This window comes from Parastagonospora nodorum, assembly GCF_000146915.1.
Source record: "Parastagonospora nodorum SN15 chromosome Unknown scaffold_3, whole genome shotgun sequence".
In the NCBI taxonomy this organism is placed as follows: Eukaryota; Fungi; Ascomycota; class Dothideomycetes; order Pleosporales; family Phaeosphaeriaceae; genus Parastagonospora; species Parastagonospora nodorum.
The window spans coordinates 96,596-121,171 of record NW_001884551.1 but is presented as its reverse complement, the minus strand read 5'-3'; the positions used below and the strand labels follow the sequence as shown (position 1 = coordinate 121,171).

The following is a 24,576-nucleotide window of genomic DNA, read 5'->3' as shown; positions in this document are numbered from 1 at the left end:
AGCGAGAACCCTATGGATTTCAGATCCTGGCCAAAACCTCTAGCTGTGAATGTGCGAGTTTGGATATACGGGTGTGTGCAGCGAAACCTCGCGGCGGATTCATCGGGCATTCGACAGCTGCTGTGGATAGCAAAGATCGCGCACCAGCTCCACTATCCGCAAACGTCTTTGATCTTCGGTCGAGGGAGATGTGAGGGTAGGCGTGGTCTTTTTACTTGCTGCAGGACGGATCTTGGGAGAAACGGGGGGAGTTGGGAGCACGAGAGACTGCGGAGGGCGATGCTACATGCGAATCGCTGTGGACTTTGAAACGGGTCGGTAGATGTTTTCGACAAAAGGAAGGTACGTACGGTGGCTGTGGTGGTTGTACAGCTTTGAGTCAGGTTTGACGATGTTATGGAGCTCGTACGTGTGCGACGCAACGTCGGTGTTGGTACCAACATGTGTGTCGTGAGTATGTGACTGCAAGCTTGTTCTGACTGTGGAAGAGTCACGAGTTAGTATAATACGATGGGCGTTCTAGGTTCTCCAATCTTCTCAATTCCTCAAAGCAACAACAACGAGCTCTCAATGCAATTAAGCACCACTTCGAGCAGATTAGCAAACCAAGAAAAATGAAATTCGAAAAGGATTTCCGCTGTACCTCAGAGTCGGATCGCGGGATCCTTAAAATGCTCAAACAGGATGATGGTCTTTATTTTCCCCTAACCACTTTCAACTCCCGCCCACTGACCCCGTTGCAGCCGCAATCAAATGGTATCTCCAATCCAAATTCAGCAAAGCTCCGCAACCAGACATCAATGCCGATTTCATCACCATTCAAATCCCGCTGTTCATAGAATTCGGACAGGAGGCGGATAACATGCACGTGAGGAACGGACCCAAAGCGCCCCAGACCTGGCGCGTTGTTTTGATAAGCAGCGCTGTCAAAGAAGATCACATCTCTATCGACGCGCAGTGGGGTGCCAAGGAGACGAAAGCAGAGGCGTATGCGGAGATGGTGAGGGTGGTAAAGGGGGAGTGGGAGAGTGCTGGTAAGCCACCTGTGGAGTAGGGTGATGGTGATGGTGAAGTGGGGAGAGCGATGATGAAGGCTTTAGACCGTGGAATCTAGAGAGAATGAAATGTTAGAAATAATGCTCTGATTGCACATAAATCCTGCGAATTTTATCACGACTTCATACCAGCTAGTTGACTACTGCCAGCAAGACTAATGTTACCTTTAACTAACGGTTGGGACCCAATAGGCTAGTGACCTCTCTGGAAATGAAAGATTGAACTGATTACTCCCATATGTCAGCTGTTTTTTTACCACACATCACCCGTGTCTGTAAAAACACACTGAACGCTCCCTTTAGCGGGGGTCAATGAACAAGACCTTGAGTCATGCTTTTCAGCGCATGTACTTGTCATTGTAGGCTTTGAGTCAATTATGACATTCACTCATGCCAGGCAACGCATGTTGTGCAACCATGTGGACTAGTTCGCACGACCAACAGTCAGCTGTATCCACACATGATCCAGCGCTCAGGTATCATGAACAACAAGTCAGTCACGATACCTACATATAAATACTTGCTGCAAGCTAATTTTTTTACACATCAATCTACAGATAGTAAAGTACTCCTCGATCGATTATGTCTACACAGAGATCAGAGTCGCCTGCCAAAGTACCTGGGGATGGACAGATCCAAAATGACCTCACCATGCTTGAGCGTAAGACGCCCCTTCAAAATTCGGTCCCACTCGACTAACAGGGATTCCAGCTCACATTGAGGCACTCTTTGACGGTCACCCGTACAAAGACAACCTCACTGTTGGTATCGTGGACATGCAAACACCATATGCGTTCGTTACAAATGCAAATGGCAAACTAGTTCCTATTACAGAGGAAGGGGAGAACCCGGCGGGGAAATGGAAAATCCTGTATTGTCACTGTAAAGAACAGGATATAGTGTTTCAAGCGTACGAATATGATCCGCCAGATCTCGTTCAGTGGGTTACGGAGGTGAAAGCGGGATTTGACCGCGAGGATAAGGATGAGAAGAAGCGGGCTAAGGCAGAGGGCCGGACCTCCATATCGAGGTTCTTCCGTAGAATAACCCCGTTCTTTTGAATGTAGATATTGTACAGGGCTGACACTTTTTTCATGCGAAATCGATTTTTGATCAGTTTAGAAACATATATGGCATCATTGGTGACTGGTTGCATCGCATCGCAAAACGGAGCTTGGGGCTTGGGGCTTATAAAACAATGATGTGGTAGGTTGAGACATTGGCCAGCAAGAAGGACCCTGACAGGGAGGCGGCTGCTGGGTCAGGCGCATGCTCAAGTGCTTAGACTCTAGTGAGTCTTTCGTGTACGCGAAGATAAAGCTACAGAGTACACTGGTAATCAATGGAAGTTTCCATGAGATTGCAGTCATATCATCATCGTGAGTAGTACGGTCAGACAGGTACGTCTCACCGTCTACATCGAACCAATCTACTCCTCTAGCTCCCCGGCTATTCTGCTTCATCTTCTTCCTGCTCCTCCTGTTGTTGCTCTTTATCTTCTTCCTTCTCCTCCTCCATATTCTCATCTCCCAACATAATCGCCCTAGTCTTACAATCTCCCTGCCACTTGCTCGAGAATTTCACGTCCTGCAGCATCTGCGGCGTCAGAATCTCCTTCAATCGCAAGCAGCCGCGCATACTACAGTCGTCCGCCACGCCTTGCTTCACCTGCCCCAGTCTACGCTGAATCTCCTTCTCCTCAACGACGCCACCCATCTCCTTGCACAGCGCGCGAATCTGCTTTTCCGCACTGTCTAGTTCCCCACGCGCAGCGACAATCAGCTCATCGAGGAGATTACGACATATCGCACATGCCTCCAACTTATGCCCCTTGCCAATCGCCTGGCTGCCCCATACCCTGCGGCTTCGCTGTTTATAAACGGGGAGCCAAACTTTCAACGGCCACCAAGGGTTCAACACGCGCTTCTCGGTGAGCTTGAGCAGCTGATCGACTTCCTTGAAGAAGTCCTTGCGCGCGTCGAGGCGTTGATCGGTTATTTGGGGCCGATAGTACTGCTCTACCAACTGAAGGTGCGTGGCGAGCGCGAAGCGAGTAATTTGGTCTTCGAGACGCAGTTCCAGCTTCGAGTCATGGGTTGGAGGCGTGTAGCGAAGGATGTCTGGGGTGATGTTGGCGAAGAGGAATGCGCTGCGGATGATTGCGTCCGGATTTTTCACAACTCTAGCGGGGGGAGGAGGGGTCGGCGGCTGGACTGCAGCTTCTGCGAGGAGAATGTCTGGGATCTGTACTCGATTCTGAGGAGTCTGCACGGATAAACTGCCAACCTGAGTGTTTATCGCAGAGATCTTGCGGGTACTAGCAGATTGTGAGTACGTCTTCAGCGTCTTGTCGTAATCCAGCGACATACCCGTGACCGTCGAATCAACGGAATACGACTTCTGCCCACGAAATCTATCGTTGGTGAACTTGTCTGCCTTACGATTATCTTTGTTCTTCGGCATGACAGTGCCATACGTGATCGAAGTATCCACCGGGTTCGACTTCTTCACGCGAGAGTCTTTGTTGACAGGTTTCAATGCATCCAGGACTTTGTCTGCTTCGCGCTTTGCCTCCCGCTTTGCTTTCCGCTCTGGTGCCTTGGCTGTATACTTAACAGTACACTTCTCACACGCACCGCGTACTTCACGACCATGACAAGGCTCGGCAGCGAAATTACCCCGAGGCAACCAGGTTCTGCAAGAGCTACAGAAATGCATCTGGACATCGGGCTGGAACGTAATTGGTAGACGGTTTCGGACTCGCTGTGAAGTTGGTGCCGCATTTTGAACTGGAGCTGGAGCTGGAGCTGCCACTACAGATGTGGCTGTATGAGGTGGAGAAAGGACGGTTGTCTCTCGCAACGACGTTGCTGGCGTAGGCGGAGCTTCTTCAGCTGACTCGTTCGAAATGGGAGGTACATCTGTGCTGGTCTCGACAGGTACTTGCTTGGCCATGCTATCCGAACTAGCCTTGGAGTCAATCGACAGGTTCTTGGTGGTCGTATTTTGAGTGCTCATGGTTGTTGATGTGTGTTGGTTTGATAGTAAGTTGAGTTGTTCGGGAGAGTTGTGGTGTTCTGGTTTGATATAATCGGTTAGGACGAGAGGAAAAGTGCTATTAATACCAGAGGGCGTACATTTCGGTGCAGAGGTGACGATTTCGTGTGCCTGGAGCATCGTGAAACTACCAAGGCGCAGGCACGCTGAGCGCACTGTGTATCGAGAGGGTCCGGTGTAGTGTAGCGAGTGAATCATGGCTGCCTTGCTCGCGTTCTCATTATAGAGTTGATGAGGGTGAAAGAAGCAGCTGGACGATAGAACAGAGTCGGACACATTTAGATTACATTGTAGCAAATTTTACCCAAGAGACATGAAGGTCTCTGATGGGGCACTGGCTACCATTTGAGAGTAGATATCTGATCCAAAACTAGTCGATCCAAGTGTCCAAGACCCAATGCATCGAAAACTTCCTGCCATCGAGCACCTTCTTGGTCAAAACCTCGAATAGCAAGAGAGAACCTCTGTCCTTACAATCCTGCACAATAACATCCGTCACCATCACCATATGCTTCTCCAACTCATCCTCGCGATCCAGCACGCCCATCTCCATACAAGCCTGGTTCATCTCTAACCTAGCCCACTCCAACCGGCTGTTAGCAATGTTGCCCAGCTCATCACACAGCTGACGAATCAAGCCAAACACTTCCAACTTGTTGATCGCGTACCCTGTTGCGTACCGCTGCATCTTTGTGTTCCAAATGTTGAACGTTCTGGCCTCGAATAGCTCAAACCACTGCCAGAAAGGCTGCCAAGGTAGAAGTTTGCCTCGCTTGACTTGATCAATGATGATGTTGATCTCGCGGAAGAAGTCTGCTCGCATGCAAAACACGTGTCTGACTGGCCTCCAGCGCTTCTTGACGATTAAAAGGATTGTTGCGAGCGCGAAGACTGTTGTTGCGTGGGCGAAGCGGGACAAGGGGGTGTCGTTCGGTGGGATGTCGTTGTAGTTGAGCAAGTCCACATGCAGATTTAGAGAAGCGCATATGGATGCTAGAGGACTAATATCCTTGGCGGGCTCATGTTCAGTTCCAACCGTGATTTCGGACAACTTTTGTTGTATAATGTCAAGACCAGAGCCGCTCTAGACTTTGGTGGCGATTCTCGATCGCATGCACCATGCCTTCCTGCGAACCTCAGCCTTTGCCGAACAGGAGATGCAATTGAGACGTAACTTGCGTTCTATCCCCCGAAACGTTCGTCGCTTGTTCTTGAATTCGTCTATGGCAATGAAGTGTCTGCATCTGCCGCACCGGTGTGTCGAGGGAGTGGACTTCGATGTACCAGGATCAGCCTGATAGTTGTCGCTGAGTATGATCTTGAGATCCATCTTGGAGTCTTCAAGTGAGGATTCGCTACTGCAAGAGCGCATAGAGCTAGCTTGCATGGTTTTTCTTGACTGGTTTGGTAGGTCTTGCTCTTGTGCAGCAATAAGTAATTAGCTGTATATATCAGTACATACACTGTGAAAGAAAGCGAGAAAACCATGTGTGTACCGCGCTTCGTGGATCTAGGCATACCCGACTTTGACAATGTTTGGGTCTACAGTGAGAATAGTCAAAAGCAACTCCAGAATTGCAAAGTCAAGACCTATATGCACGAAATGCAGAAGGTTCAAAGCTGGAGGATAGAGTATCTTGTAGGAAATATATCAGAGAAAAGAAGCAACGATGTCGAAGTACCACTCAGTAGTTCAGCGTTTCCGCAATGCAAGGAAACCGCGGTACGTTGTGCATGAGATGATCTAGATGTAGGTATGTACAGATACTGACACTGTTCGATTTTGGAGCCGCAGGAAAACATATACACATAGAACCCAACCACATTACGGCGATAAAATAGGATCCTAACTCCCACCACCCTCCCCTTCACTGTCTTCCCATTCCTCCCCCCACCCATCCACCGCCGGCTCCCCATCCAACAACATAACCAAATCCTCAAACTCTTTCCCCACCACCTCCACTGCGTCCAGCACATCTCCAAACTTACCATCCATATTCCCAATAACGTCCACCATCTCCCTGCTCTTCACCTTTGTCTCAGTAATCGCCTCGACCGCATCTGAAATCATATTCATCGTGCCAGCATGCTCAAGTCGGGCGTTCACGATCCCCAACCGTTGGCCTTCGCTCATGTCTTGCGGTAAATCGAGGCCCGCGAATTTAATCGCGCGGGTGAGAATACGTGCGTGCGCGACGTTGTGCATGCCATTTATATTGCTAGTAGCGACTCTGAGACTAGCGAGGAATTCTGAGAGGTGGTCGTCTGCAGCTTCATTCAAGGCGGTGAGGGCATTGTCGCAGGCGAGAGAGTGTTCAGGCAGCCAAATCTCGCGCGGTATGAGTTTGTCCGACGGCGGCGCGCCGCGGGATATGCGTTGTCGAAGCACGATTTTCTGCGCTGTTTGTAGGATGGTGAGATGTTGAAATTCTCCCAAAGCCCGGGATTGAACGTTTCGCCGGGCGAGGCGCACGCGGTCGGCGATGATGGTGCAGTTGTTTAGCCAGATTGTTGTGGCCCAGTTGTTCATCTGGCGGGAGTATTTATCTAATGTTTCGTGGTCTCGCATGCGTTTGGCTGCCGTGATTTGTTGTTCCAACCTGTGTGCGGTGGTTGCGTTGGCGGTGTGGGCGAGGAATTGGCGCTCTGATACGAGGGTGTAGAACAGGAGGTATTTGAGGTCTTGGTCGATATCAGGGATGGCGTAGCCCAGATGAGCTAGGATGATGGTCATGAGCTCGCATGTGTCTGTTGTTGAAAAGTGCACAGTTTCCAGTCGGTAAGCGTGGACGGCATGCAGGAGTTTCTGCGACGTGATGTCGTGGGCGTCTGCACTTCTGCGATAGCTCAAGCTCCCGTTGAGGTATTTAATTCGCGCGTACATGGTGGCGATCAATACTTCTCGAGCATCAGCGTCTTCAACTGGCACCCCGACATGCCTATTCCAGTTTCGAAGCACGTGCTCCATCTCTTGAGGCGTCTCGATGATAGGCTTTGTGAGGAACTTTGCAACGTCGTCGTTCATCCGTAGTGGCCACAGCAAGTCTTCAAACTTGGAAGGTCGTGGACCATAACCTTTTTTTATTCGCTTGAGGACATCGGTATTCAGACCCCTCTTCAACTTTCTCTGATCGTCTGTCAGGGTGATTCGTGGTACACTCCAATCGATTCGAGCTTGCTCTTCTCCACACTGCAAGTCGAGCCATTCTCTAATCTCTTCCAGATTCGAGCCAGGAATTAACGAATCGACATCATTGCCTAGGTCTTCGCTGGCCCCAAGATTTGGGTTTGGATATGCAGTACTGCTGACGGTCTCCGCATCAGCAGTCTGCTTGCAAGGATCCTCGCGCTCCGTGTCCAGCACGTTGCGAAGTACAAGCGAACGCCTAAGATGAGCAGCGCCTTGTTCGTTATCGATTGCCATTAGCTGTTATTATGCTCGCAGGTGTGCGTGTATCCGGGTTTCCAAGGAGTTTGTTGGAAACGGAAGAACTGAGTTGTACGCGCCATAACTGCTGCATGCTATCAATTGTTTTTTTTTCTTGTCAATATGCTCCCAGTCTTGAGGTTTTGAAGGGAATGGGCCGTGAAGCTTATGATTGGCTCTGGGCTTCACAGCCGGCGCGGTCACCTACTAGGAAAGTCACAGGGGGATTCCATACCTGGAGCTGCATACAGCATTACTAAGTTTTAGATTTGACCACTGGCTCTGTGGATATCTTTACATTACGTAGGTACAAGATCGGCCGTGAAGCAACCGACCACTCTTGGCTTCACAGTTGGTGTGGTCACCAAGATACCGCGGTGGATAAAGTCGGAGTAGCATTGACAAGGTGTGTTACAGCTGCCACAACCAATTGATGAGATTACTCACGCAACCATGGTGTTGGTGATGCAGTGGTGCCACTGGCTGGTGATGATGTGCGAGACGCGTGTTGTCGCGCCATGTCCTGCTGTACCTCGTAGCCGCCAACGTTACTCGGTATTCAGTCGAACTGCTTATCTTGCGATGCACAATTCCAATTTATTTGAGGTCGTTATCTTGTTATCTTCGTCTGACGCGCAAAAGTTTGCTCCCGGCGTCGTGGAAATCGCTCGAAGGTGCGCGAGAAGATCGACAGCACGCCTACCCCGATCGGGCGTGCCTGCTGCCACACGAGCCAATGACACCCCCTTCTCGTCGACCATAATCGTGCCGAACGATTCGTTCGGCGTCGAGCAAGCGAGCATTGCATCGTAAGCCGTCAACGTCGCTGGCTCTGTAACCACGCCTGCATCTGCATCATGGCAATTCCAGCGCTGTGGGAGCAGAATTTGATCACATGTGGACCCCCGCGATCCGATTGTCATGTCCATAGCATGGCACGAGGCTCGGGACCCTCGGGTCATTTTACTTAACTCGGTCCATCGCGCCTCCGCTCTTCGCTCTTTTGCCTGCCACCGCACTTCCTTCTTCACTCCCACTGGCCCTGCTTTTGCTTTGCACTACGTTTCTCGATCGTGAGACTGGTCAATTGCTGCTGCGCGTATGTCTTTGATTCAACACGTCACTCAAGTAGAAGGCCACGATCGTGAAGAGGCACTAGTCGATCTCTTCCTGCCGCCGACAGACCGACAGAACAATCGTGAGCAAGCCGCGGAACGTCGGCAATCGTTTGACAGCGCCGTCTCCAGCTCTGCATTTTTTGGACTGCCAGGCAAGACTTTACGACGCGTTATCAGCTACGATGCGATAAAAAACCCCGAATTGCCCGTCCCGGGCGAAGAGTATGGCGGGTTGACGCCATACAAGGTCTCGACGACGAAGCGAGTTGGTACGTTGCTGAATTACAATTACATCATACTTGAGATGGTTCGCTGACAGTATGAATAGCACAGGTCATTGCAACAATTCTTGCATGCTGGTTTGCGAGCGGCATTGTGTTTGGTTTCGCAGCGCTCAAGCCGATTCTCATCAGAGAAGGTGTTTTCAGAGATCTTTGCACGCCCGAAGAGCTTGATGCCGACGTCGAAGTCTGCCTGAGTCAAGATCTGAGACTCAATGTATTCTTTTCCATCGCCTCAACTACCGCAAACGTATCAGCGTTGCCAATAGGGACCCTGCTCGACCGTTATGGTCCAAAGCTATGTCTCCTGCTTGGCTGTTTCTGCCTCACCGTGGGCAGCGTTCTTATGAGTCTTGCTTTTCAGATTGCAGACTTTGACGGGTTCACTGTCGGCAACTTTTTTCTCGCTCTTGGTGGCACTTTCATCTTTCTACCGTCTTTTCAAATCGCCAATGCCTTCCCGAAATATGGAGGCAGCATTGTTGCACTAGTCACTGGCGCTTTTGACGCGTCTGCAGCAGTCTTCTTGTTCTACCGCCTCGCGTACGAAGCAAGTAACTACAACTTCAAGCCACAGACCTTCTTCCTAGCCTACCTCGTGGTTCCGTTTGCTATTGCAATCGCACAACTCACCTTCTTACCCAGCGAAGCCTACAAGACTGCACCGCAGCTGGAGATGAAGATTCAGCGAGCCGAGGACACCATGCGCGACGTGCATTCTTCTGATGACGAGCTTCCGCCAGACGAGATGTGGAAAGTTAGGAAGATGCGCAGCGCTCGCCGACGTCAGCGAATGAGCCAGCTCGACGACCTCATCGGTGATGCAGAATGGCGCAGAAGACAAGACGAGAAGATTGAGCAACAGAAAGAAGCATCCGGAGTTTGGGGAGCTTTGCACAATAAGTCCCCAAGAGAGCAGATGCTGACTCCGTGGTTCATCCTCATCACCCTTCTCACCGTCATCCAAATGCTACGAATGAACTTCTTCATATCCACCATTCGTGAGCAGTACATCTACATGCTCAACTCAGTCGAAGCCGCTACCAAAGTCAATGACTTCTTCGACTGGGCGCTACCTATCGGAGGTGTCATCAGCACCCCATTCCTCGGCGCACTCCTCGACAACGTCAGCACTCCGGGTGTGCTTCTCATCCTCGTCTCCATGATCACGCTCATCGGCATCATCGGATCCATCCCGGCTCTATGGGCTGGCTACGTCAACGTTATTCTCTTCGTCATCCTCCGCCCGCTCTACTACTCCGCCATGTCCGACTACGCCACCAAAGTCTTCGGCTTCGCGACTTTCGGCCGCGTGTACGGCACAATCGTCTGTTTCTCCGGCCTCGTCAACCTATCGCAAACAGGTATCGATGCGCTCATGAAAGGATATTTCGGCGGCAACCCAGTCCCCGTCAACATACTCCTCACAGTTGCGGCGTTTCTGATCGGCACGGCGCTGGTTGTTTATGTCACGGTAAACGTTTACAGAATGAGGAAGATGATGGATCAAGACGATGCGATGACTGTTACAGAAGCGGATGTTGGCAGTATCATGGAGAGTCTGCTTGAAGACGATGAGGAGAGGAATTACGGCAGTATTCATCGCGGCCGACCGAATTGGGAGGTTTGAATCATCTGTCCCACGATGCGCTCGCGAAACCCACGCCACTTACATATATAATCATCCCTTACCAGCACACGATAACGGCCGTTCACCAAAATTCTCGGAAGTTCGGAAAATTGTCTCGGCGTTCTGTCATTTCTATCCACATCAGCGTTCTGTTGTTTCCATCTATCGTACTCCTACGCGCCGATACCCGAGCGTGCATTAATAGTCCAGCATTCAGCGAGCGAGCGTATGTCCATCGGTCGTTATTTCAGGTCAGGTAACTGCATTAGCCGGAAGGTTTCCATTGTAGATTTAAAGACTGCCTTTTCCTATATAGTTCAATAGAAAACAGGGGAAAGAGTTTTCGCTATTCAAGATGCAGTGAAAAACCCCTATCCTGTTTCCTTCTTCGATCCACAGTAAAGCACCACAGACACACAGTGTGTGCGTTCTCACATCTCGCCCAATCATTCACTCAACCTTGCATCAGCAACATGTGTTACCCCCACGTAATATTAAAAAATTGTCACTGCCATTGATCCTGTCCTATCCTATCCTATCCATCAGAAAAAGAAGGAGATTCAGAACCAAGCCCACGCGCGCACTTTGACCTGCTGAGAAAGAAAAAAAAATGCTCTTCCAATCCTACGACCAAAGCCCACTAACAGTCTCCACCCCCCTCTCCACAACCGCCTTAACCCGCGCCCTCAGCGGATTACTCGCACACTCGACCTCCAAATCCTCCAGCCACACTTTCGCCACATACTTGTCGAAGCGGATCTCAATGCCTGGCACAGGAATGCCTAGGCCGTGTAGACGCTTGAGTTCCGCCTTGTCCTCGGGGGAGAGGTCCTGTGTGATTTCCGGGCTGGCGGCGATGGAGAAGGAGGAGGGTGGTGATGTAGGGGTGGAGGTGGAAGTGCGTGGGAGGTGGATGGGCGAGACGGATTCAGCACCAAATTGGGCTTCGAGGAAGAGGCAGAGGCGGGCGAGGCGGGTTGCGGGGTCGGGTGTGCGGTGGGGATGGGGGCGGTGCGCAAACTCCATGTTGTGAGGTTTGTCGTGGGAGTGGGAGTGGGACTTTGATGATTCTGTTTTGTGTTAGTATATAGCATAGATATATGGGTTTTCGAAGACGTACGTTTGACAGCCGCGGGCGAACTTTCGACGGTGAAGAGCACGGCTAATACAGCGTCTGCTATACCGTCGTTGATGACGTTGCCTTCCCATTCCACTTCGACGCGCCCGCCGGGGCGGACGAGGACCGTGACGCAGTCCATGACGGTAAATTTCATCTGGTCGCGGCTGATTTCTTCGTCGGCGGCGTCGTGACCGTTCATCTTACTCTCCTTCTCTTTGCCATCGATGTTCTCATCCGTGATCTTCGACTCCTTGATCGCGCCGAACGTGCCTTCAAGCGCCCATCGAATGAGATCAACGCCCGCGGCAGAAAGCGTGATATGCTGGCGACACAGGATGGTTGTGGTGGTGAGACCGGCATATTCCTTGAGGTCTTCAGGCGCCATGAGGGAGATTTTGAAGTCGTTTTGGACGAGGACACCGCTGACCATCTGGACTTCTTCTTCGTACTTCGCCTCTGCTTCGTCGCCGTTAGACAGCGATCGTGGGAGAGGCGGTGCGATTGAGGCGAGTTTGCCAACGACCTTGGCGACTTTGTCGGTCTTGAAAGGAATGCGGAGTTCTTCGCAGTTTGCGGGTGAGTAGATCTTTGTTGGGATGGTCTTTTGGGCGTTGAAAGATAAGAGCTTCGACTTTAGACGTGTCATGTTGCCCTTCTCGCCATGAACGAGGATCTGCGCAACGGTGATTAGTGATATGCTTCACTGGGTGCGGACGACTCGGAAACTTACAACAACGGGAGCAGCCACTTCCTGCACGAACTCCATGTTCTCCTTTCCGTCAACGTGAGCGGCAAAACTGTACTCTTGCACTGTGCATCTTCGAGGAATCATGCTCTGCTCATTCTCCTTTTGACCTGGTCGTCTTGCTGCATTTGCTGATCGTGTCATGATTGCTGGTATCTGATCAGGCTCGTGTACGATCTGCTTCGCCATCGTGCCCTCCACAGAGTAACCGGTAATAATCACACCATTCCTCGGATCTGGAGCCCATCGCTCAAGTAGCTCACGCGATGTGCCGGATTGCATCATACCAGGAGAAGCAAGCATAACACAGGCGCCTAGATCCTGAAACTTGTCCATGCTCTTGAGTGATCGAACAAATCTGAAATCCCAAGCTCCGCGCCTTCCAGTATCGCCTTCTGCCTGAGCCTCGTTCATGCGCTCGGCGAAGAGGCGCTTGATGTTGTCGTTCATGGCGCCAAGATATGTTTGGTAGACTTGCATACACCTTCTTGCTAGACTCGAGTTGTAGTAGATGGGTATCTTCTGGTACTGCTCGTGTTTTGTCCCAATACTCATCGAGAATGAGAAGAAGTTCTTGCGCGCGGCCGAGGGCGAAAACCCGGAAGCAGAGCACGGCCACCGCGGTTCAGGACGTCGGTTATCGACTTCATGAGCTGGGCCTCGCGCTCGACACGCGGTGTATGGGTGGAGATACCGAAAGTAGACTCGGTAATGAGAACGTCGACCTTGACGCCCGGGTGGTACTGAAGCAGAGACCAAATGTCGATCGTCTTCTCGAGAGTAGTCGCCAGTGAATAAGATCTTGAGGCCGGCAATCTCCATCAAAAACATGGCCGCTCCCAGGACGTGTCCAGCCGGATATGGCGTTATCCGTACGCCAGAGACTGTATGTGTGGTGTAGAAGTCAATAGCCTCGATCATGGGGAACGTGTTGAGATGGTCGGCTTCGGTGTACATCTGGATTTTTGTCTCTGAGGAGCTGGACATGTTGCCAACACGGACGGAGTCCTGGATGAGCCACTTGTAAATGGCTTTTGTCGGATGCGTCATGAAAACCCGGCCCTTGAAGTTTGTCTTCGCAAGCACGTATGGCAGTGATGCGGCATGGTCGACGTGGAAACTGGAGAAGTCAGCGCCAGGGAACGACGTAGTTTACAGTGGCTCGCAAATAGACACAAGGAGATGCGGCGCTCAACATGCGAGAGGTACAGTGCGGTGGAAGGCACATCACCGGGGTCGGACTGATAGAATGCAAATTATATTCCATTGATTCTGATATACAAGGTGGTGCTGGACCGAGCCGCGCGCGCATAACAGTCCGACTGTAGTGATGCGCCATGTTCCCTCCATCGAAATATTGAAGCTGAGATGCAAGACATGCGTATACATACTGTGATATTAGTAGCACGTCTACAGTGCTAAGGTCAAACTCGTCGTAGAAGGGCATAGCGGACAGGCCTTCGTAGGCGGGGTGCATGCCAGCGTCGAGCTACACCATGTCAGCAATGCGCTTCTACCTGGGATATTTATATAGACGCACCATGACCGTCTTGCCCTTGTACTGAATGATGTGACATGACCGGCCAACCTCGTTGCCGCCTCCTAAGCAGAGAAACATGAGCTCATCAGAAGGGTCTACTGGGTCTTCGTCCTCGGGAGCCAATGCCGCGAGCTTTCTCTTTGTCGCCATAGTTGCCGGTGCGATCTAACAAAGGCGTTCACGTTGAAGATGGGTCAAGTCGAGGATGGTTGTGAGCGTGCGAATACAAAGGGAGACGCGTTGAAGTGAATTAGAACCGTGATGCGCGGTCCAGTATGCTGCGATTAGTCAGGTGATGTTATCACCGTTCAAATTGGCGCGTAGGGCCGTAGACTGCGGGAGTGTCTGCCGTGTGAGGTGAGTGAGAGCGCGAAAGGAAGCAAGTGATTGTCCTCTTGACCGTTGCGGCTCCTCTTTGTCGCGCGCGCCTGCCAAGCCCGAGTCTGTGCGGCGTCACTCTACTTCGTGCCTTCTCCTTCGACCGAGACATCACAAATATCGACGCGCCCAACCGCCCGCACCCCGCTGCACCTGCCCGAGCCCCCGAAAAGCATCGCCAACTCGCCCTCGCTGGAACGAACCGTCGCCGGATGACGCGCCGATAAAGCCAGCCAGCCCGCGCACTCCCTCTTGGGGGAAGGAGCTGCCCACCATGAACCACAACCACCAGCAGTATCCGCCGCCCGCGCCGCAACAGCAGCAGCAGCAGCAATATGGCCAACACCCGCCGCCGGTGCAGACGCAGAATCTGAACCAGTATCCGCAGCAGCAACAGGGCGCCTATTCTCCGCCGTACCAGCAGTCGCCAACGATGATGTCGCCCAACATGGCAGGCGGCATCCCCCCCGCAAAGCGCCAGCGACTCTCTCCAAACCCGCCGTCGCCCGCGCCATACCACTCGCCCTTTGCCCAGCCAACGTATCCCCCGTCGCAGCCTCAGTCGCCGTATGCTATGTCCCCGCAGTTTTCTGGCCATCTCTCTGTTCCCGGATCGCCTGCGACGCAGCAGCCTCCGCCATTCCACCAGCCGCAGCCCTACCCTCATCCCAACGGAGCGCCCCAGCAACACGCGCCTCAGGGTTCCATGCCGCCGCCCAAGGTGCCGTACAGCAAGACGCAGGACGATGCAGAGCTCGAGAAGCCCAATGGACGAGACTCGGACGTGAACAATCTGAGTGATGTTCTCAGTGGTGGAATCGTCGACCTTCGTGCGGAAGAAGATTTGCTACTACATAGCTACGGAAACCGGAACTATGGTGCATCTTTCAATTCGCAGGCTTCAGGCTCCAACACGACGCCCAACACGAGCTTCAATAACTGGAGCCAGCAGAGCAGCCATGGTGCATTTCAGGGCAGTGGACCGTTGTCTCAGGGCTTATCACAGGAGCAGCACGAGGCCGAATTTCTCAGGAAGCACGAGCAGGCCGCGCGTATACTGAACGAGTCGGCGCAGCAGCCCCTCACCGACCCCTTCCTTGCCGCCAATGTCCTACGACATCGCATAGCGAAACGAGCCTACGAAACCGGTATCCAGGTCAATGTTGACGGACTTTTTGACAAGATTCCCGAGAAGCAAGCTCGAGATAGCACGCGCACAGCCCAGGCTGGCCAGAATGGGGAGCAAATTGTGGGCCTCGAGGCCGCCAGTCTACTCAACCAGACTGCGCCGCTTGTCGAGATTCTCTCGCTGTTAACTTTGGCTGCTGAGGATCGCATTCGTACCCTGGTCGAAGATGCTTACGTCCTTAGCAAGGGCCGTCAGCACACATCACATGGCCTGATTCCACCTCAACTTGTGGACATTGCCGAAGTCGAGAAGAGCGCAGAGGAAAAGATGGTAGCCCCAGTCAACATCCTGAGGACCCCTTGGGAGGCTCCAGACAGCGCTGTCAGTCCTACATCGACAGCAAACAAGCGTAAGACGGATCCCGTCCGAAGATGATGCAAAGCTAATTTAAGTAGAACCACCGAATGTCTCTCGCCTCCCCACCCCGCCCACCGAAGCACCTCCCACGCCTCAGCGCACATTTCAGAATAAGATCAATCATGTCGCGACCCTTCTCAAGCGCAAGGTCGCAGACGATGAGAAGTACGAGAAGGCACGCATAGCAAAGCGCCAGAAGCGTCAAGAAGGCACAGCTGCCACTGCTGCAGACGTAGCGCCAGTCTTGTCACTGCCTCCTCCGGACAAGATGACAAAGAAAGATAAGGATGCACTGAAGAAACAGAATCAAACAGACGACGTGCTCCATCGCAAGGCCAACGAAACAGCCAGTATGGCACTTGGATTCGGCAAAAAGAAAAAGTACTCATGGATGACTGGTGGTGGTCCTGTCGGCGGAGCTGCGGGTGGTGGTTCCGGCGCGGCAACACCCAAACCAACCGCTTCTGCTGGCGCAAGTGGTACGGCGACACCAGCGGGCGCAGCACCAGCAATCGACAAGGGCCTTGTCGGCAAGAAGAGAAATTTCGGCTCTCCCATTGAGACGACGGAGATTGGCGCGAAGATCCAAATCCGCGATCTGGTCCATGTCCTGGAACACGATGGTAGAGAAAAGAAGACGCTCGCTTTGATGCTCGCCCGCCTTAAGAACGTGGAGAAAGACGAGAAGCGACCGGATTTTGATCGGAAACTACCGAGCGCGGCGGGACGGTAGACTTGCGCGTACTACCGCAACTAGTCCAACGCTCTCCTCTGGGTCCACAGTCCTAGCAAATCGGAACTCTAAACCGTTTCCTCGATGACGTCCTTCCGCAAGCTCCCTATCTCCCGTGCGTTCTTTCGCTTCTCTTGTTCACCATTGCTACTTGTTTTCTGGGCTCATCAGCGCCGGCGTTCTTTGGCTTCATTCAAACGGGTACGGAAATTGTATTTATACTGCATCATATCCCAAGCGCTGGGATTACCAGGGGCTTTTCTTCTTCTGTGAGGTTCGTGATAAAAAAGGCTCCAAGGGGGATTTTTGAATGAGGGTGGTGCGAAATACAATAATACATTCATACAAGATCAGAGTGGATGCAATGTGAAGTGAAGTCTAGGTGTTGCAATCTATTAGACTCCGAAGAGTTAAAAACGGCGAAATTAATTACAGCTGTGACTTTTCAATCGTGAGCCATGTAGATATGCATCGACCATTGTTCAACGACTCAGCCTTGTCCGCTCAGCAAATCGTCATATCCTCCAGCCCATCATCCTCATCCCCGATATCCTCCCGATGCTCCGGACTCGTATCCGCATCCGCAAACTCATCCTCGTCTTTATCATCAATCCTCATCTTCCCCACCGCCTCCCACTCCCCCTCTCCATTCTTCCCGTGATAAACCTCCTTACTATCCTTCCTCTCCTTCTCCATCTGCTTCTCCCCCTCCTCCACCGCCCTACGCATCTCCTCTTCCTCTCCCTCCCCCCTGTTCCCCAACACCCACCTCCCCACCCTCTCCTCCTCCATCTCCATCTGCCCGCCCCAATCCACAAACCCTTCAAATTCCCCATCCCAGCCCCCCTCGTCAATTGCCCACCCAATCGGCTCCTCGCCCTTACTCAGCCGCATGAGTTTCTCAAACGCGCGGTCGCGGCCCGCAGGCGTGCAGAAGGGCTGTTCGCCGCGCTGCAGGCGCGCGGCGTTCTCGGCGCACGTGAAGGATTTGAAGGAGCGGTAGAGGTGGTGGCTGGGCGTCTTGGGGTTCCAGGGGTTGTAGGAAGAGGGGTTGGAGAGGTAGGTTGAGGGGTGCGAGTGTGGGGGGTGTGGGTGCGGGGTGGAGGAGGTGGGTAGGTGAGGTTTCTTTGGGAGGGCGGTGAAGGAGAAGGCGTTGAAGGGCATTTTGGATGAGGTGTGGTGGGTTTGTATTGAAATGCGGTGCGCGTAGTGGTGGATGGAGCGGTTCCTCTGGTAGTGCCGTTGTAGTGGCCTGCGGTGTGTGTGTGGTTGTCCTTGGTAGTTGTCTGCGGTGCGTGTGCTGGTTGGACTGCCACTACGATGTGGTTTCTGACGGGTTTGATGGATTTGATGAAGTTATTGCAAGTGTGTTATGAAGGGATGATGTGGGAAAGACAAGAGGGCAGAAATATCGTCATGTGGAAAGTAGGCCTGGTCAGGCATTTCTGGTACTATTACGTTGCACTTCCAGTAGTAGAGATGTTGAAGTTCACCTACCATACTTCTTGGTCGGCCATCGTGTAACCGCAGCGAACCATGCTGCCTTAGGTCCCTGAGATTACTGGATTGAATACCGCGACTAGCGGATCTAGACAACGGCTCGTATCATTGTGCGCGTGTCGTGAGGGATAAGAAGAAGGAGAAGGTGAAGTGGAAATCGATTGGTCCTCTGCGGTGATGCTCGTCTGCAGCATGATGGCTGAACGCTGGCCTGGCCTACTTGGAAAAAAAATCCGGTTCGGTCTGCCAATATCACGTCGTTGTACTCCAGATACCACTTGCTCGTGCTTGAGCCCACTCCACGCTACAAAGGCAGCATGTGCGTTGAGCAGGCACAGCAGCTGTTGACAAAGCGCAAATCGACCACGTCAAGGATCGCCGAGCAGAATCTGATCTGCATTCTTTCTCCAAGTGTTACATCTTCGCACATGGTGTGCTTGTTAGTGTTTCAGGATGCACCCTTCTTCAGTCGATCATGTATGATGAAGAAGTCAAGTTCCTTTCAAGCGACGTCGTTCGCTTAGTCCAGCCATCCGCGGCGTCTTGCCCCATACGTCTAGTGGAGTTGATGAGCTGATGTGAGCCAAGCCAGGGGTGCGCACCGCTTTGGGCATCGCTGGACGCAGTGAAGGAGCCAGCAGCCTGGCACAGAGAGGCACCGAAGTCCCGCAGAACTGGTGTCGTCCTCGAGGAGGCCTCTGGCGGCGTGACGGTGCGAATACGCGTCATTTGCCGGCACGTGGCGCAAACACAATGCATCATGAATCCTCCAGGTCTTTGTTGTTGCTGCGGGCTCGGGTTTGACAGCGCCTGCACCCTGGGCGAGGGTGGCGGGTTGTGGGCCCTGTGAATGGCGGGTTGGTGGTGCTGAGGTTCACCGGTTTGACAATGACCCGCCGCTTGTTTACCCCTCCAGTGCACAGCACCGCTGCTGGAGAAGACAGCAGCCACGACGAAGCGTCCCTGCCTGCCCTGATCCGAGCCGCACATTCGAGTGTGAGAGACGCCCGGGGCCAGAAAGACGAGTGCGTGCAGCTGCAGCCATTCCGCCAGGACCGCTGCGCCTCTTGAAGCCCGTCGGCGGGGAGCTCTCAGCCTTGTTCGGCGCCCAGCGTTGGATCGCATTGTCAGCCGCAGCAGCTGTCCCAATTTACACGACTTCACCCCACTCGCTGTCTCCAGCCCTCCTCTCTCTAACTGATGAATTCCATGAATGCCCGTTTCAAGAACCTCGTGGGCTCGAAACGCAAGAGTTCAGCTGGCAATCCGACTCCATCACCACAGGGCAGCATCGCCCCCACCGGACAGCAACGACCGACGTCGCTTTCACCGCAGGCTTCGAATTCGAGCAGCTCCTCGCTCCCGATGAATCAGCAAAATCCCCTGGGCCGCCCGCCCTCGTACACGTACGCGCAGTCTGGCGGCCTCGGTGCGCCCAACCAGCAGCATGGCCGACCTGCCAGCCCTCTCCCACCCATCAACACAGGCGCACCGGGAGGCTATCCGCCGCAACAGCCCATGGGCTACCCCCCGCAGGGAGGACCGCCTGGCTATCCCGCCGCGCCCGGAGGAGGACAGTACGGGCAGGCATACGGTGCACCCCCGCCCAACCCGGGTGTGCCTCTTGGGCCGCCAGCGCAATACAGACCGCCTGGGCACACGGGCGAGCTGCAGGGCGAGGGCCGCTCCAAGGCGCAGCTGATTGTCGGTATCGATTTCGTGAGTATCGCCATGTCTCGGGTACGCGTGGCGCAGTCGCTGATTGACCCCAGGGCACTACCTTTTCCGGCGTTGCATTCGCCTTTGCTACCAACACCGAGGCCAAGGAAGACATAATCACTGAATGGCCCGGCGCGGGAAATCAGACAAAGCAAAAGGTAGTCGAGCGTTCGTCCTGCATGAGTAGCTTCGTCTAATCACAGTACAGATCCCCACCGTATTGTACTACGATCAGTACCAGAAGGTTGTAGGATGGGGACCAGACATTGCCGACGCATTGGCTCCGACCGGCTACCCCAAGCCTGGCGTGCAAAAGGTGGAATGGTTCAAGCTGCAGCTCATGCTGTCTGGCAACACATACATCGACCCCATCAACCTGCCGCCTCTACCCCCGGGCAAGTCAGAAATCGACGTGGCCGCCGACTACCTCTTCCACCTCCGACAGGCGATGCGAAACCAGCTGCAAAAGACGCTGGGTGAAGTTTTCAACCGTGAAGAGCGCAACATCAGATACTACCTGACCGTGCCCGCCATCTGGAATGATGCTGGAAAGGCCGCAACACGTGCCGCAGCCATCCAGGCTGGATTCCTCCGTGACGAGAACGACAACAGGTTGACACTTATCACCGAGCCGGAAGCTGCCGCTATGTTTTGCTCAAAGACTGGTCTTCTAAACCTCAAGATCCACGACGCCGTCCTCATCGTCGATTGTGGTGGTGGTACTGTCGATTTGATTGCGTACGAGGTCGAGGAAGAGCAGCCATTCTCCGTGGCTGAGTGCACAGCAGGATCCGGTGACTCTTGCGGTTCAACGGCCCTCAACCGAAACTTCAGTAACATTCTGCGCGCCAAGATACGGAAGATGAAGCTCCCTGACGGTTCCAAGACTGCCGGCAAAGTATACGCAAAATGCATCATGGACTTTGAGAACAGGATAAAGGCCGACTTCCGAAACAACGGTCAAAAGTGGGCGGTCGATGTTGGTATTGAGGCCGAGTTCCCAGAGGCTGGCATCGAGGAGGGTTACATGACATTTACAAACGAGGAGATTCTGCAGTGCTTCGAGCCTGTAGTAAACCGAATCTTGGAACTTGTTAGGAACCAGATCATTGCCATCCAGGCGCAAAACAGGGCATTACAGGTGAGTCGAGATCATCAGCAGTTTTGATGCAGTACTAACGATATTAGAATGTCCTTGTCGTCGGTGGCTTCGGTGCATCCGAGTACCTCTTCCAGCAAAATCAAACTTCATGTACCCCCTCAATTCCAGTCCAAGGATCGTCCGACCCATGGACTCTGTCGCTGCCATCGTCAAGGGTGCCGTCACCGCCGGTATCACTGAACGAATCGTCACACACCGCGTCGCTCGTCGACACTACCTCATGGCCACTCTACAACCATTCAAGGAGGGCCACCACCCGGAACAATACCGCGTTTCCATCTCTAGACGGCAAGGACCGATGCAAATACACGCGCCAAATATTCGTGCAAAAAGGTCAGCGTGTCAAGATCGGCGAGCCCGTCAAAGTCTCTTTCTTCCGCCAAGTCGCCCCCGGTGCCACGCTCATGTACGAAGGACATACTCTACGCCTGCGACGACGACGTCTGTCCAGAATACACCAAGGATCCTCGTAAGTTATCAATCTCCAGTCTGACTTATCCACACTAACTTCGTCTAGGCATCAAGGAAGTCGTAACCCTAACGTCTGACCTCTCACGCAAAAACCTCGAAAAGGACTTTGAACGCATGGACACGCCCCAAGGCACCTTTTACCGCGTCTACTTCGACATCTACCTCACGCTCGACGGCTCGGAATTCAACGCCGAGCTTGTCTGCCAGGGCGAAGTCATGGGTCGCTGCACTGCGAGATTTAGGTAGAAAATAAAATACGAGAGTGCAGGCGATGAGGTGTGGAAACATGTCCCGAGGGCGAAAATCTTTCTGGTTTTTTTTTGGTGTTCTTTTATCGACGGTACTTTCAAGCTTCAGCATACCCCCCAAACGTACTTTATGAATGAAAGCTTTTGTTCCTTCAGATGTGGTGCTGTAGCATGGCTTGCACGTGAATATATTGACTAGCTGCCTTGCAGACTCGTGCCTGTTTGCAGATACTAGGCGAAAATATGAGGTAATTCGAATGAGAGAAACTAATTCAGACCGCGTAGTAGAGCGAGGTTGATATACTCGATCTATTCATTCTTCCCCATATATATATGGTATCCAATGACTTTCCAAAACGCTGCACAATCCAGCAGTAAATATGTGCTTCACTAGGTATCGTATCAAATAAAAAGGAATCCTTCCCCATCCCCATCTCCTCCCATCCAAATCGCATCTTCATCCAGTCCAGACCCAATCTTCCCTCACGAACCAAAAGCTATAAACCCCAAAAACCCACTCAGAAACAACAACACGACCGCCACCACAAACATCGCAACCACCTTCTCCACCCCGTGCCGTACATCGTCCGTGCGCGACACGACTTCGCCGGACTCGGGGTCAATTTCGACGAGCACGTCGCGGCGCCGTGAGGTAGGGAAGATTGGCGCGTCGTGGTAGGGTGTTTGCGAGGGTGCGTACGCGTGGTATGGGTGTTGGTGTTGGATGAGGAGTGTTTCGCGGATGGCGACGGAGTACGGGGGCGGGGAGTTTGAGGGGTAGGGTGGGATTAGGTACGCTAGGGGGATATTGTCGTCGGTTGGGAGAGGTGTGACGGGCGCTGAGTCGGTGTAGGGTCGTTGTTGGTGGTGGTATGCTGGAGGATTGGCGTGGGATGCGGGCCGCGTGTGGTGGTGGGTCATCGCGATATGTGGATGATGGCTCGTCGCGGTATGTGGAAGGGTCGTTGTGATGTGTGTTTGGTGGATCGTCGCGATAGGGCTCGTGTACAGGCGCTGGTTGCGGCGGCGCAGGAAGCGGTTTTATGGTCGAAGAGCTGTGCGAGGAGGATGTGGAGCGTGAGCGAGTGGGGCGGGTTGGTGAAGAGCTTCGGGAGGGTGGAGGGGAGTCGTGGTACGGAGTGTTCTGGTGGTGAATTAAATACAATGCTTCGGTCTCTAGGTAGACGAGTACGTACCTCCATGGCTATCAACCGTCTATACAATGCTGCTAAATGCCGTGCTTACGTCCAAGAAGTGTGTAGTTCAAAAGAGTGTCAGGATGCAGTTCAGTTCACGTAGCTGTTTGCAGGTAGGTTAGTAGAAGTGGCCGCACGGGGGTTAGCAATGTCTCTAGAGATGGATCAAAGCTGCAGGCTCTGACATGAGAAGCAGGAGGCCCTGCGCCCGCCCGCAGTCGCGGCGCAGTCATCAAGGCAAGCAAGAGGGGTGTTGGTGTCGTCCTACGTGTGGCTGGGGCGGAGGGCTCTAGCGCTTGGATGCCTCACATGGGCCCCACGTTCTTCGGCCCGGTTAGGCGGATTTGGCAGCAACGGCAGCGCGTCGCGAGTCTACTATGCTGCTTATATGTCATTCTCTTTCATTGCAATTGAACTGCTTGAAGATATTGAACGTACTGTTGTACGCTGGTTAAGTTGCAAAGAGCGTCGCAGCATCGCCACAATCTCGAAACGCCAATGAGAACACCCGACATTTCAGGTCACCTATGGTTCTTCGAAGTGTTTCAAGTCGAAAATAGAAACCGTCGAATTGTCTGGGCAAGTTCACGGGAGCCGTGCCGACGACATAGTTCGTACTAGGACCAGATCGTGTTGGCGCTTTTCTTACGACACCCACTATTTGGATTCCCTCCAACTCGATCCTCTGCTACGGGAATACGATCGTCATGTTATTCATCCCACAATACAGATACATTTTTCGGGACTCCAGTGTTGTCGCTTTCCTATCATATGGAACGCCCGCTGCGCCTGGTCAACTACAACTACAAGCATCATAAACATTCTATTGGATGTTATGTTCGGTGCTCATTATCTGGTTGACAGGCGCAAGGCCTGAAGTCAACCGTAGTATCTAGTGCCATCCGACCCTAACTCCTCCTTCACGAAAATGCAAGCTCCGCGCAAGTCGCTCTCTGAATTTCTAAACAGAACCGCTGAGCCTTGTTAACACAGGTGCTTTACCTGCATGCAAGCGTCCTGGTGATCACAGTATGTGCCACGTATCTAGGGCCACGCTGTGTCTGAACAGCACTAGCAGAGTGTAACCAAGCTAAAACATAAGTCAAAGTTGTACGACTTCACGGTTTCCTTACCATCCCATGACATACCAATCGACCATTGAGTCTAGTCAGACTTGCACATAACATTACCGCTGTTCTCTGAACTAGAGTATACTAGAAGCGCGAGGAAACACAACGAGACGATATGGCACATGGTATACAGTTGAAGCCTATTCTTGATGCGCAAAAGAAACATGGCCCAATATTCCGTCGCGAACTCTTCGACATCGCCTACAAATCCTGGATATCCATCGAGGAGAATGCTCCAGAGAATAAGGTATCTTCAGAACAGGAGAGCTCTCGCCTCAGGCGGTTCTTGGACACCAAAGCTGTCAGTTGCCGACATATACGGAATCAAGCGGGAGACATCGTTATCCAGGGATGATTACATGGAAGAGGTTGACAAGCAGACATACAAGTTCAAGCGATGCTGGACATACCACGACATCCAAGACCTAGGGATACCGGGTACTGTAATAATCATGGCAACTTGCTGCCGTTTCGACATCGGCACTAGAGGGCGATCTCGTACAAGAAGAAGTTTGAAGAC

General features: G+C 52.8%; 11 protein-coding genes across 11 annotated transcripts in view; 6 read left to right on the top strand and 5 right to left on the bottom strand.

Annotated features, from left to right (window-relative positions):
- Nucleotides 1–441: 441 nt before the first annotated feature.
- SNOG_01896 (hypothetical protein) lies at nt 442–1,054 on the top strand (the record flags this gene model as incomplete). Its single annotated transcript, XM_001792468.1, has 2 exons — nt 442–454; nt 744–1,054. The coding sequence occupies 2 exons, from the start codon at nt 442–444 to the stop codon at nt 1,052–1,054; spliced, it is 324 nt and encodes a 107-aa protein (XP_001792520.1).
- Nucleotides 1,055–1,637: 583 nt separating this feature from the next.
- Nucleotides 1,638–2,116, top strand: SNOG_01895 (hypothetical protein; the record flags this gene model as incomplete). Its single annotated transcript, XM_001792467.1, has 2 exons — nt 1,638–1,716; nt 1,767–2,116. 2 exons carry the CDS (start codon nt 1,638–1,640, stop codon nt 2,114–2,116), a joined length of 429 nt encoding a protein of 142 aa, XP_001792519.1.
- Nucleotides 2,117–2,504: 388 nt separating this feature from the next.
- SNOG_01894 (hypothetical protein) lies at nt 2,505–7,536 on the bottom strand (the record flags this gene model as incomplete). The annotated part of the gene is made up of 6 exons (XM_001792466.1): nt 2,505–3,697; nt 4,193–4,362; nt 4,484–5,113; nt 5,366–5,470; nt 5,633–5,702; nt 5,964–7,536. The coding sequence occupies 6 exons, from the start codon at nt 7,534–7,536 to the stop codon at nt 2,505–2,507; spliced, it is 3,741 nt and encodes a 1,246-aa protein (XP_001792518.1).
- Nucleotides 7,537–8,640: 1,104 nt separating this feature from the next.
- On the top strand, nt 8,641–10,568 carry SNOG_01892 (hypothetical protein; the record flags this gene model as incomplete). Its single annotated transcript, XM_001792465.1, has 2 exons — nt 8,641–8,964; nt 8,991–10,568. 2 exons carry the CDS (start codon nt 8,641–8,643, stop codon nt 10,566–10,568), a joined length of 1,902 nt encoding a protein of 633 aa, XP_001792517.1.
- A 624-nt stretch (nt 10,569–11,192) lies between these two features.
- SNOG_01891 (hypothetical protein) lies at nt 11,193–14,123 on the bottom strand (the record flags this gene model as incomplete). The annotated part of the gene is made up of 5 exons (XM_001792464.1): nt 11,193–11,638; nt 11,689–12,361; nt 12,419–13,553; nt 13,825–13,922; nt 13,974–14,123. 5 exons carry the CDS (start codon nt 14,121–14,123, stop codon nt 11,193–11,195), a joined length of 2,502 nt encoding a protein of 833 aa, XP_001792516.1.
- A 502-nt stretch (nt 14,124–14,625) lies between these two features.
- On the top strand, nt 14,626–15,915 carry SNOG_01890 (hypothetical protein; the record flags this gene model as incomplete). The annotated part of the gene is made up of 1 exon (XM_001792463.1): nt 14,626–15,915. The coding sequence occupies one exon, from the start codon at nt 14,626–14,628 to the stop codon at nt 15,913–15,915; it is 1,290 nt and encodes a 429-aa protein (XP_001792515.1).
- Nucleotides 15,916–17,134: 1,219 nt separating this feature from the next.
- Nucleotides 17,135–17,794, bottom strand: SNOG_01889 (hypothetical protein; the record flags this gene model as incomplete). Its single annotated transcript, XM_001792462.1, has 1 exon — nt 17,135–17,794. One exon carries the CDS (start codon nt 17,792–17,794, stop codon nt 17,135–17,137), a length of 660 nt encoding a protein of 219 aa, XP_001792514.1.
- An 801-nt stretch (nt 17,795–18,595) lies between these two features.
- Nucleotides 18,596–19,255, bottom strand: SNOG_01888 (hypothetical protein; the record flags this gene model as incomplete). The annotated part of the gene is made up of 1 exon (XM_001792461.1): nt 18,596–19,255. One exon carries the CDS (start codon nt 19,253–19,255, stop codon nt 18,596–18,598), a length of 660 nt encoding a protein of 219 aa, XP_001792513.1.
- Nucleotides 19,256–19,330: 75 nt separating this feature from the next.
- Nucleotides 19,331–21,728, top strand: SNOG_01887 (hypothetical protein; the record flags this gene model as incomplete). Its single annotated transcript, XM_001792460.1, has 6 exons — nt 19,331–19,870; nt 19,903–20,007; nt 20,058–21,010; nt 21,120–21,181; nt 21,297–21,452; nt 21,529–21,728. 6 exons carry the CDS (start codon nt 19,331–19,333, stop codon nt 21,726–21,728), a joined length of 2,016 nt encoding a protein of 671 aa, XP_001792512.1.
- Nucleotides 21,729–22,349: 621 nt separating this feature from the next.
- SNOG_01886 (hypothetical protein) lies at nt 22,350–22,932 on the bottom strand (the record flags this gene model as incomplete). The annotated part of the gene is made up of 2 exons (XM_001792459.1): nt 22,350–22,874; nt 22,927–22,932. The coding sequence occupies 2 exons, from the start codon at nt 22,930–22,932 to the stop codon at nt 22,350–22,352; spliced, it is 531 nt and encodes a 176-aa protein (XP_001792511.1).
- A 1,288-nt stretch (nt 22,933–24,220) lies between these two features.
- SNOG_01885 (hypothetical protein) overlaps nt 24,221–24,576 on the top strand; it is a gene marked incomplete at both ends in the record, with an annotated part of 1,248 nt that continues 892 nt past the window's right edge. Inside the window, one exon of the mRNA XM_001792458.1 lies at nt 24,221–24,444. Coding sequence (XP_001792510.1) covers nt 24,221–24,444 — 224 coding nt within the window. The remainder of the gene's footprint in view (nt 24,445–24,576) is intronic.